The 12,500-nt window shown below is 34.6% G+C and overlaps 1 protein-coding gene across 6 annotated transcripts in view; it reads right to left on the minus strand.

Annotated features, from left to right (window-relative positions):
• The window catches only part of LOC135226993 (integrin beta-PS-like), a 156,728-nt gene that overhangs the window by 24,639 nt on the left and 119,589 nt on the right, over nucleotides 1-12,500 (minus strand). For all 6 annotated transcript variants that reach the window (XM_064266716.1, XM_064266715.1, XM_064266718.1 and 3 more), the window contains exon 13: nucleotides 4,401-4,507. In XM_064266716.1, coding sequence (XP_064122786.1) covers nucleotides 4,401-4,507 — 107 coding nt within the window. The remainder of the gene's footprint in view (nucleotides 1-4,400; nucleotides 4,508-12,500) is intronic.

Genomic DNA, 12,500 nt, shown 5'->3' on the forward strand with positions numbered 1-12,500 from the left:
CAACTTTAGGGGCATCAGGGTATCTAAACTAATTTTTCAAGTTTCTTGTCCTCTGAAAAAATCGCTTTTTTGCTTTTTCTCTGGTTTGGTTTTTTATATATAAAGTTACTATAAGGCTTTATTTCTACCTTCATTTATCTGGTGTTCATATCTTTTATTTGTAAAATGTAATAAGTGAATAAATAAATAAATACAGTATATGATGATACAACTGGTTTTTTACTTGGGTAGAAGTTATTACATGTTTACGCTTGTCTGGTTTTGTGATTTTTTGTTGAGACGCAGTTCATCTGTCACCTACACACTACTATAAGCAGTAATAATATTTTTTGGGGTTCATCATACGTCTGGCATCGTGTCATAGGTGTTTATTTTGCTCCAAACTTTTCTTTCAAAACCGAAATTACAGAATGATTGGAAGTCCCTATCTGAAAAGAGTTTTGGTGGTACTATGCGTACCACCTTTATGCACCCGGTGCGGTAGTAGACTGAATGGTGGTACCCTCCTACCTCCAAACAAACTTTCAGTAATGAAGAGGTTAAAGAGCTAAAAGCTAAAAGGAAGTGAGAATACAAACTCCACTAGCCTATCAATGGCTCTTTGCCTATGGGTATTCCTCAGTCAGAAATGTCATTACATATTTATCACGAACTGAGGGGGATTTTTGTAGGAAGCTCAACTAGCACAAAAAATGGAAAAGTTTTGGAATTAGCAAAACAAGTGTTTATACAATCATACACCTAAGAGTAATAGCAGCCTTGGCCAACCTATGCACATACCACACCTGTGAAAGATGGATGACTAATGATCCCCAGGGTAGTAAAGGCAATTTATGGCACCATAAGCACCCTTATGGTGCCACAAGGTGCCTTATGGTGCTGATAACCAAAACTATATTTTGTACATGCAGTTTAAACAAATTTTGCAGGAAAATTTTCAAATCACTTGAATGGACCATAAATGACTTATGGCAACACTCACACCACAGCTGGTCATAAGAGAAAGAACAGTCTCCCATAAAATTTCACGAGGAATGCACATCATCTCCCTGTCTCAGTACATCTTGAATATATATTTGGCCATAAATATACTCAGGGATGATCATTGCTGGTTTAAGTTCTCATATTTTACAGTAGTATGTCAGCTGTAATTTTGCAAAATAAAGTACAAAAAAGTATTAGAAAGAACATGTACAACACACTAAAGGGTACTAAATCTCCCCATCTCAGTACATCCGACCATAAACTCATGGATCGTTGGCAATTCTAGTTCTTGTTTGTTGTGATGTTATGTTAGCTGTAAATGTAATTTTGTATGTTATGTTAGCTGTAAATGTAATTTTGTATGTTATGTTAGCTGTAAATGTAATTTTGTAATTCGACATAAAGAAATTATTAAAAAGAACATGTATAACTCGCTAAAATTAGCGTATATACATGAGTGTCTTGAAAAAGAGTCATTGCCCAAGGTTGGAAATATTCACTTCTAACTTTCTCTGGAAGGTACAAATACTTGTTTCTTATGCTTATGCCATGTGCATTTTGCACATGGCATAACAAAAAAATATCTGCCTCTTTGCACTGATGTGCTGACCTTAAAGTTGTCTGTTCTCAGAGTAACTTTAACATATATTTTAACCAGGCTTGTAAGGGTTAACACAGGAGAAAAAACCATGCTAACTCACACAGGAAAGACACCACAAAATATTATTTTTATTTTTGCCAAACTCGGATGCATCCAATACAATTAAGTTGTCGTCAGTTAAGTCAAAGTGCCACTTTAGGAGTCAGATGGCAAGTCAGAGTAAGAAATTATATCATCGGGGAAATTACAGAATTTCCATATGTAGATGAGCTAAAGATGAAAAGATGAAGATGGCTTGGACATGTCCTTCACACCAATCCAGGGAAAATAGGATGTGATAGTGTCAACTGAGCACCAGATCAGTTGGATGACCCACACTTATTTGATTGAGAACTATGAGATGGGGAGTGGAGATGAGATCTTGTGTTCTGGCACAGTAAAAATACAAACACAATGAGTCTTTTCTATACCCTCTACTTTTGTAATACCCATGGTACTTTTCCTGGTGTTACTTCTTAATAAACACTACTTTTTTTATTTCAAGGTTGTGAATTCCAACTGACAAATTTTTTAAAAATTATTTCTCATCCTTCCCTTCAATACCAGCAAAATTTCAATGACAGACCCAATAATATAAAAAGGAAAAGGATCATTATATAAAATTACCCTTTTCCCTCTTCTCTATCACTATATTCTCACTTTTCTCATTCAAGGTCCTATATCTTACCTCTTCATTATCTTACATTCAAGTTAGCTCATCAATGATTGGCATGTGTATCCAGATTCATTGGAAGCCACTGTGCCACACTACCTAACATGAAAAACTTTCCTTCACTTTGCTGTGAATTGTGTGCCAGTTTTCTTAACAGTACTATTGATGCCCATGTTCCACTAGCCTTACAAAAGGCTGTGCGTATTAGTTCAGGCAGTACCCGGTTATCGAGGGGGGTTCCGTTCTCAGCTGGGTGCCGATAAGCGAAAACCACCAATCATGAAACTCGGTAATTTACGGCACTTATGGCACCAATATCTGGTTAATGGTTCCTCTGTTATGTATTTCATGGCGCTGATAACCGGAACTCGGCGCATTATGGCACCATGAATCGCCAATGCTATGGCTCTAGACAAGCATCATAAAACCGGATGGCCATTAACCAAGTCCACCAATAACTGGGGACTGCCTGTACTTGATGGTGTCTTACACCATCACTTAATTTTCTTCATGCATGTGTTTCTGTGTTTTTACCAAAATGTTTTCTGATTTACTTATTATGTTGTTTATTCCTTCTTTCTGCTATCATAATTTTTACATTCAGGCCAAATTTTTGTACAGTTTAAATAATAAAAAAGTAATAATATAATAACATGTGTACAACAGGCAATACTGTGAATGTAAACATTACTGTATCCTTACATGCAAATCCACAAAGCTTTTTCTTAATTTTACTGATATATGATTATCTAGGTGAAACTTTATTAGTATTCCATTTCACTGCATATGCTATGCAATTGTAGAAAAATCAGAGATAGATAATGGGTAAATACTAATATCTATCAGAAATAATGACTTTCATCAAAACAATAACCTTAATTAAACACGACATATAGATACTTCTCAATAACTTTTCAACTTGTACTTTTTAAATCACAAAGGTGAAGATATGAAATATGGCAAACATAGGGCACCATGACAATAATGTGTCAATTCAAGGATGAATACTGTATGGAGTAGAGATACAACTTGTCCAACTTTACAGTTTTTTGGGTATGATGTGAATAAGTACTTTCAATGCAAGTATGCACCAGTTTCAAATTCAGGTGAAATCAACTGAAGCCAAGGGTAACAAACAGCCTTACTACTTTTGTCTACCTTCCGTGCTATGGGTGGGAGGGAATTCAAAATCTTAAGTTCATTAAAAATATTCATCTACCTTTCTGATCCATTATGAGTTAGCTATGTTGCACCAGAAAAAATCATTAATACCATGATATACAACCAAATCTAAAGAATTGGCATCCTTATTCACTGATATCTCAAATTCAATGCTCTTTCAAGAGATCGGAGAAAAGAAAAGGGACTATATCAATAGTACATAAAATCATACCTCAAGGTATGTTAAAACTGATCATGCTAAAATAGACTGACAACTGGCGTTGTGAACAAAATGACAGAATACTGAGAAATTAAAAATATGAAATATTATCTTTATTATGATTTGTCTAGTTTCTTCAACCCAATTCATAATACAATAATGCATATGTACTGTTCATCGCAGTTTTCCATATACGTAATACTATACAGTATGTTAAACATTTGTGACATTTGTACCATTATAGTACTAACTTGTATATATCAAGTTTAAGCTTTCACGTCCATGGACAAGCAGTAAACATTCCTTTAAAGCGATTTTACCTTTCAAGACTTATAAACAAGAACTTTAGACAAATATTTTACCTAAAAACAATTTAGCAAATACATACCGGATCTGACGACTTACGAAGCTCTATTATAGAGAACCAATTTACCACTGCTAAACATTTGAAATGGGACTTTCAAAAGCAAAAAACTACTTCAAATTTTCAAAAATGCCTTCCATAAACTTTAGCAACTTCAAGATTAAGATTTCCATAATCAGTATATTTGAACTTACAATTTTGACAAATATTTATATTAGATACTCTTAAATAAATAAAACAATTGCAAGACTTTGATATTTACAGTGTACTATTCTCCAAAATGTCTAACCCATAAGCCACTTTACTCTAAGAATACATGACTAGAAATTTAAGTATAAACATTTTTATGGTCACTTACCGGACAATCTTCACACCATTTGCCAGAGTATCGCCCATCTTCTGTTTCATTACACTTGCACTGGTTACATTCACACACTCCATTACCAGAGCAAATGGTGTTACCATCTGTAAAGAAATGTAATATATATATTACTTCAATTTCTTTTTGTATTAATCATCATCATAACAAGATTAATGGAGTTAGATATAAGTTATTAGATTTTTGGGACTGGCACCTTCTGAACTCAATCCTTCTAATTTGACCAGGATATATATTTCTTTTCTCTGTATGCCATACATACTTGCATATCATACAACTTTTGAACACCTAATTTTGGAGCTAATTTTAAGGGGGTCGCATTATACACGAGATATAAAATTAGCATTATGTAATATTCACATACTAGCATCGTTTGATAAAACACTCCTAATGAATATGCATCTTTTCTATGGATCTTTTAAAGTTATGGGGTAGTTTACAGTTTAGTTGGCCAAGCTGCGCAACACCTGTGTACTTTTATGCCCAGTAGTTTTGACTACAACATGTTTCTCTCAAATTATTTTATGGTTGAGTTTGATGGTGCTATACCGAAGTTTCCATGTTGCAGTTTAGTTGGCCAAGCTGCGCAACACCTGTATACTTTTATGCCCAGTAGTTTTGACTACATGTTTCTCTAAAATTTTTTTATGGTTGAGTTTGATGGTGCTATATCGAAGTTTCCATGTTGCCTATGCACGATAATAGTCGTTAGCAGATTAACATTCTTTCCTCAGTTCAGCTACAACTAGCAGCTTAAATTTAGCAGTATATGCCCTTGCCGATCTTTTCTCCATAGCGAATGAGGATATAGTAATGTAAAAATATATCAGTCTATTCTACTTAGCGTCATTTGTTACATAACAACAGCAATTTTTTATTATCGTATTATGGTTGAAATGCAAGCAAACCGCTATAGTATTAGATTCGGTTGTTCATGGCAAATCAGCTGCTTCTGGCTGTATGCGTTTAAACAAGTATAAAGTTACTGTTGACACTTTTAGCTTTCTCCTTTACTCTTTTTAACTTAACTAGCAGATGGGATAGATAATGAGATGGAGGAAAAATGGGATCGATAAGCAGGAGGAAAAGAGGTTAGCCTACTGTAATTTGGTCTCAAAATTTGAATTCGCATGTTACAAGAGATACATGATCAAATCATTGTTTTAGGGTGAAATTTTGGGGGTCGCATGATATGCTAGATCGCGCGTTACACAAGTATATACGGGTATGTATTACGTGTATTTGAATGCCACTACGCAGTGTGCTCGGTGTATGTAACTGCGTGTTTTGGTATTGAAAAGTTAGTTTAAAAACAAAAGTTTTTTATCTCTCATTCCCATATTCATAGTGACATTTGCCGCTTTAATTCTTGCCATGTATAAGTATAATCTTGGGGGTGGGGGTGTATGATATGTTTCTGTAATGCACTGCCAAACTTTAACCTGCAATGCGTTTGCAAGTCAGTCGGCTCTCTGGTCTCGTACAATAAACTTCTGTCATCAAGACCTCATCTCATTGCAAACCCAACATAGCTGGAAATATAATTTTACAAAAAATTTATTAGAAAAATTATGTATAAATTGGTAAAATTTACAATTATCTCGTAAAAGAGGCCCCCAAGGAATTGTAAATGGTCATTTTCTACTTCCCGTAAAAGGTCAGGGAAATTTTCTAGAACTTTTTTGTCTTACAACCTGTGTATTTGCATATCTTCCCCTTTCCATTGATGTGTTTTTTTTCTTAAATTGGCCGACCTCAAAGATTACCAGGCCAGGGGTGCTGCGTATTGATTTTTTAGTCTGGGTCATAAGGGCAAATATTTATACAATCATGTATAATGTGCACATTTTAACCCCAACTTTGTTAATTTACAAGAAACAGTATCTCCGAATTACAGTAGACACCTCCTGTATTCACCCCCTGCAAATAATTAAATCCACAAATACTTAAAACCCCTATAAAAATGCTTAGATCTGCATTATCTTGATAGTTAAAGCACACACACACACACACACAAACAAAAAAAATGAGCCCTCTAAAAATGCTTATACCTAAATATTTTAATGGTTTTATCACAAAAAGTGCATTTAGTCATGAAAATAATGTGAAAATATAATGGCTTTATCACAAAAAGTGCATTTCGTCACAAAAATGATGTGAAAATACAAGCAGTCCCCGGGTTACGACGGGTTCGGCTTACAACGTTCCGAGGTTAAGGTGCTTTTCAATTATATTCATCAGAAATTATTTCCGGGGTTACGACGCATGTTCCAGGGTTACGGCGCCTACAACGCTGATCTGGTAGAAGAAATATGACACCAAAAATGCAAAATAATCAATATATGAAGTTTTTTTTTACGAAAAATGCAATAAGAATGCTGTTTACATAGTTTTGAATGCACCCAAAACATTAAAAGTAAGGTTTTCTTAGGATTTTTTATGATGTTCCGGCTTACAACGATTTTCGGCTTGCAACGCATCTCAAGAACGGAACCCCCGTCGTAACCCGGGGACTGCCTGTAATGGGGACTAAATCAAGCTAACCAGACCATAGAATGCCGACTTTAAGAGATTCAACTGTATAACCTTTCTTTACAAAGTATATTAAAGCCCTATTTATTGTTTTAGCATAGATTTCAAGGTTTTCAAAACCTAGGCTAGGCTAGATTATTGGCACTGAATAGCCTTTCTCTTACCACCATTGGCAATGTTTTTATTTTCATTTTATGGTTTGTTTCTCTTTCTTTTCATGTTGTCGTCGTAACTCCAAGCTGTCGTAAAGCCAGTATGTTGTTAAATAAGGAGTACCTGTATACATATTTTTTTCTAATATATTTCTTTGCAAAATTACTATCATAAAACTGACATACTATCATAAAAGATAAGAACTAAAACCAACAGCAAGCCCTGGGTATATTTATGATCAAATATATAGAGATGTCTTGTGAGAGAGAAGAGGTGATACATGCTCCCTTGAAGTCAAGCTCACAACTAACTCATGACTGAGCCACCTACTTCGTTGATCTTAGCCAGTCTAGAGTTGCCATTAGTGAGTTTAGGGGCTATAGAAGTAATGGAAACTCTTCCGGCCGATTCCCCTAATCAACGGTGCGTAACATTGATGCTCACCACAAGTGAATCCATCCACCACCCAAAACCTGTTAGTATTGCTACTCATATGAGGGTCTCTGCCCATTAAGGGTTAATTAACTACTGCACCTCCTTCTCATATCCACCCTCTTTGCTTAGTATGGTAGAACACAATTACGTGAAAGTACATATTTGATTGCTCTGATTCCTTTCCACCTCTGGACCTTACTTTTATAAAGTTCATCTCTTCCCTCCCTATTGCTTAGTAATACTTCTGTCTTCGCAGATCTGAATTTCCAGGTACTCCTGCCAAGCCCTGTACCACTCTAGCACCTCTTCTGTTACTGCTGTTAGAACCATGTCATTATGCAAACAGCAGACTCCATAGCCTATTTCATCTCACCTGCTCACTCAGCTCATCTTTTACAACTACAAAGCGGAGTAGGCTTAAAACCAATCCTTGATGTAATATACAACCTTTACTTCAAAAGCATCCTACTATCTTACATTTTGTCCTTATCACTGCTCTTGTTCCTTAACCCTTTAACGCCGAAGGGGTATAATAAAAATCGTCTCCCGTATGCCGGGGAGGGTCTCGGAGTAAGCGGAAATTTTTTTTTTTTTCAAAACATCACAGCGCGCTTTGTTTACAAGATTAAGAGTTCATTTTTGGCTCCTTTTTTTGTCATTGCCTGAAGTTTAGTATGCAACCATCAGAAATGAAAAAAAAATACCATTATCATATATAAATAATGCGATATATGATAGCGCAAAAACAAAATTTCATATATAATTCTATTCAAATTGCGCTTTGAGCAAAACGTTTAAAGCTAACGAGTTAATTTTTTTTCGTTGTATTGTACACTAAATTGCAATCATTTTGGTATATAACACATTGTAAAACAATCAAAGCAACACAGAAAAAATATTATCACAAAATGATGCATGAATTCGTAACGCGCAGACGTAAAAATATTTTTTTCAAAAATTCACCATAAATCTAAATATTGTTCTAGAGACTTCCAATTTGTTTCAAAATTAAGATAAATGATTGATATTACTATACCGTAAGATTTTTAGCTTACAATTGCAGTTTTCAACCATTTCGGATGAGTTAAAGTTGAGCAAATGTTGAATTTTAATATTTTTTTTATATGCAAATATTTTGAAAATGAGAAAAGCTACAACCTTCAATTATTTTTTGTTGTATTCTACATAAAATTGCGCACATTTTCATATATAAAACTCTATGAAACGCCTAATATGAAACAGAGCAAATATAACGAGAATGCGACATACGCATTTCGGAGATTTGCAGCGGAGAATCTGCGTGGATGGAAGGAAAGTTTTTTTTAAATTCACCATAAATCTAAATATTGTGCTAGAGACTTTGAATTTGTTTCAAAATAAAGATAAATGACTGAATATTACTAGACTGTAAGAGTTTTAGCTTACAATTGCATTTTTCGACCATTTCAGTAGAGTCAAAGTTGACTGAACGTGGTTTTTTTTCTATTTATCGTGATTTATATGCAAATATTTCAAAAATGAGAAAAGCTACAACCTTCAATTATTTTTAATTTTATTCTACATGAAATTGCGCACATTTTCATATATAAAAATTTATGTCACGGCTAATTTAAAATGGTGCAAACACTACGACAATTGGAAGAAAACTTTTCTGATTTTTTTTCGGAAGAATTACTGCGTGGACGTAAGGAAAAAGTGTTTTTTTCATAAATTCACCATAAATCGAAATATTGTGCTAGAGACTTACAATTTTTTGCAAAATAAAGGTAAATGATTGAATATTACTAGAATATAAGAGTTTTAGCTTAGAATTGTGTTTTTCGACCATTTCGGTAGAGTTAAAGTTGATCAAAGGTTGAAATTTTGGCACTTATCGTTATTTATATGAAAATATTTCAAACCTGATGAAAGCTACAACCATGGATTGTTTTTTGTTGTATTCTACATAAAATTGTGCACATTCATTTCCATATATAAAACTTTATGTAACGGCTAATTTAAAATGGTGCAAACATTACGACAATCAGACGAAAAAATTTATGATTTTTTCGGAATAGTTACAGCGCCGACGTAAGGAAAATTTTTTTTTCATAAATTCACCATAAATCGAAATATTCTGCAAGACTTCCAATTTGTTGCAAAATAAAGGTAAATGATTGAATATTACTAGGATATAAGAGTTTTAGCTTACAATTGCGTTTTTCGACCATTTCGGTAGAGTCAAATTTGACCGAAGTTTGAAATTTTGGCACTTATCGTTATTTATATAAAAATATTTCAAAACTGATGAAAGCTACAACCATGAGTTGTTTTTAGTTGTATTCTACATGAAATTGCGCACATTTTCATATATAATACTCCACTTGATCCGTGAGCTTCCAGCATCCCCCAAGGCGCGTGATTCAAAAGTTTTCGCCTGGTAGGCCTATAAGTATTTTTCCGCGAATTTAAAAAAAAAACTTTTTATATCGACGTACCATACGTCCAATCGGCACCCAACAGACAATTTATGTCAACGTATAATAAGTCCAATCGGTGTTTAAGGGTTAATATACAGTCATACCCCTACATACGAAAGTCCCTACATACAAAAAATCCAGGTTACGAAGGCAAAGACGAAGATTGGTTCTTGATGCTAGTTACTGCCGTAAGATCCTGCTCTCCTATTGGTCAGCATCTATCCCATCACGCATCTATGTAAGGGAGTTCCTCAACCACTTCATTTCTGCAGCATTATCGTACACACGTAGATTTCGTTCGTTAACGTAAATTCGTGTTAGCGATTTTGCTTTCATTGTAATGTAAGTTACTTTATCATGTTGTGTGTGAACTTAATTACTTACGTTATTAGCCATGGGTCCCAAGAATGTTGCTGAAGTTCACGGAAAGAAGAGGATGCTTTCTATGGAAACGAAGATGGAGACGAAAATGGAGATAATCAAGAAGTGTTAATGTTTTCTGCCATTTTTTAATGTGTTTTGTAGTTTAGTGTTAATGTTTTCTGCCATTTTTTAATGTGTTTCGTAGAGTTAAGTGTTCATGTTTTCTGCCGTTTGTCCTCCTCCTCTGTCGCCACTTTTGGACATCGCCTCACTCGAAAGGTAAGGTTCCACATTTTACTGCGTACGTATGTACATGTGTGTTACTTGTACCCTGTACAGGTACAGTTAACGGTTAGTTTAGGTACTGAATGGTTGAAATTGTTGTATTTTATTGTTTATTGATCAATTTAGCTTTACAGTGGTACCTCGAGATACGAAATTAATCCGTTCCGAGACGGCCTTCGTATTATGAGTTTTTCGTAACTTGGAACACATTTTACATGTAAAATGGCTAATCCGTTCCAAGCCCTCCAAAAACGCCCCAGTAAATTATATTTCCAGGCCTAAAACACATGTTCTAGGGTTACGACGGAAGAAATATGACTCCAAAAAGGCAAAATACTGTACATACTTCGAGTAATATTCAACTGCATGTAATGTCAACCCCATTTTTACTGCATATATTAGGACTTTAGCATATGTCCCTTAGCAATAAGCCTAGCCTATGTTAGCGGTTGCTACTGTAGCCTAGTCTATGATTCTGACATCTAAACCTAAGAGCTAAAAGCTTAGAATATGCCAATAAAATGTATAAATAATCAGTATGTACTCATTTCAAATAATTATTAATGAATCATTAACTATAATACACAAACAAACAAAAAACAAACCTTCCGATCGATTGTTTACATCCAGCTCTTACCCGTCTTAGAGTATCGAACGAGCGCCAAGCAATCATTTTTCCTAGCACGCAGTAAGCCATAAATTGTCATTAGTATCTCTCTTCAACTAATGAAACCACCAAACAGTATAATAACCATTCATTTCTATTCTTTATTCTATCTTTACCTAATGAAGATACCGAGTTACCGACAGCTATAATGAAACATGCGTATACGTAACGTAATAATAAAACAGAAGAAGAATTCTAAAAAATAGTACGTATTTGTTGGCAGTCTGATTTATTTTATATTTTATGATATCTAATTCACAATTTTTTTATTAAATGTATTGCATGTACTCATTTCAAATAATTAAGTAACCATTAACTATAATAAACAAACAAAAAAAAGCTTCCAAACGTCTGTTTACATCCAGCACTTACGAGTATCGAACGATCGCCAAGCAATCACTTTTACACAGTAAGCCATAAATTTTCATTATCTCTCTTCAACTACTGAAACTACCAAACAGTATAATAACCATTTATTTCTATTCTTTATTCTATCTTTACCTAATGTTTTCTTTATTAAATGTATTGCATGAATAAGTTTTTCAATTTACAGCAACCTTTTACCAATAGAATACTTAAAGCACAAGGGGTAGATGCTGACCAATAGGAGAGCAGGACCTTATGGGGTGACTAGCATCAGGAACCAATGGGAGAGCGGGAGGATGGTGGCGAGTTTACTCAGTTGGCGGCGCGGGAGTTTTAAAATTGTTCTCGGTGGTCCGGGCGAATCTCGGGACTTTACAGCAACAACCTTTCGTATCTTGAAAACTTTTCGTATGTAGAGCAGTAAAATTTTTCGCATTGGCTTTCGTAACTTGGATTTTTCGTAAGTTGAGCCTTTCGTATCTCGAGGTACTACTGTATTATAAAATTTACTGTGGTGTTTTTGTAGGGCTTGGAACAAATTAGGCAATTTACATGTAAAACGTAGTTCTGGATACGAAAAAATCAGGTGACGAAGGCCGCTTCAGAACGGATTAATTTTGTAACCTGAGGCACTACTGTATTACCTTTATCATACTTATGAGCCTCTCAGGAACTCCTATCTGTCTCAAACAACTCCAGTCAACCACTTTTCTGGGTACTCTGTCAAGTAGTAACAAATTATACTCATACGAAATTCTTTTTGCAGACAACAAAAGATGTTAAGAACAGAGCAAAGATGTCCTATTTTTCGTATTTTTT

This window comes from Macrobrachium nipponense, chromosome 15 (genome assembly GCF_015104395.2).
Source record: "Macrobrachium nipponense isolate FS-2020 chromosome 15, ASM1510439v2, whole genome shotgun sequence".
NCBI lineage: Eukaryota > Metazoa > Arthropoda > Malacostraca > Decapoda > Palaemonidae > Macrobrachium > Macrobrachium nipponense.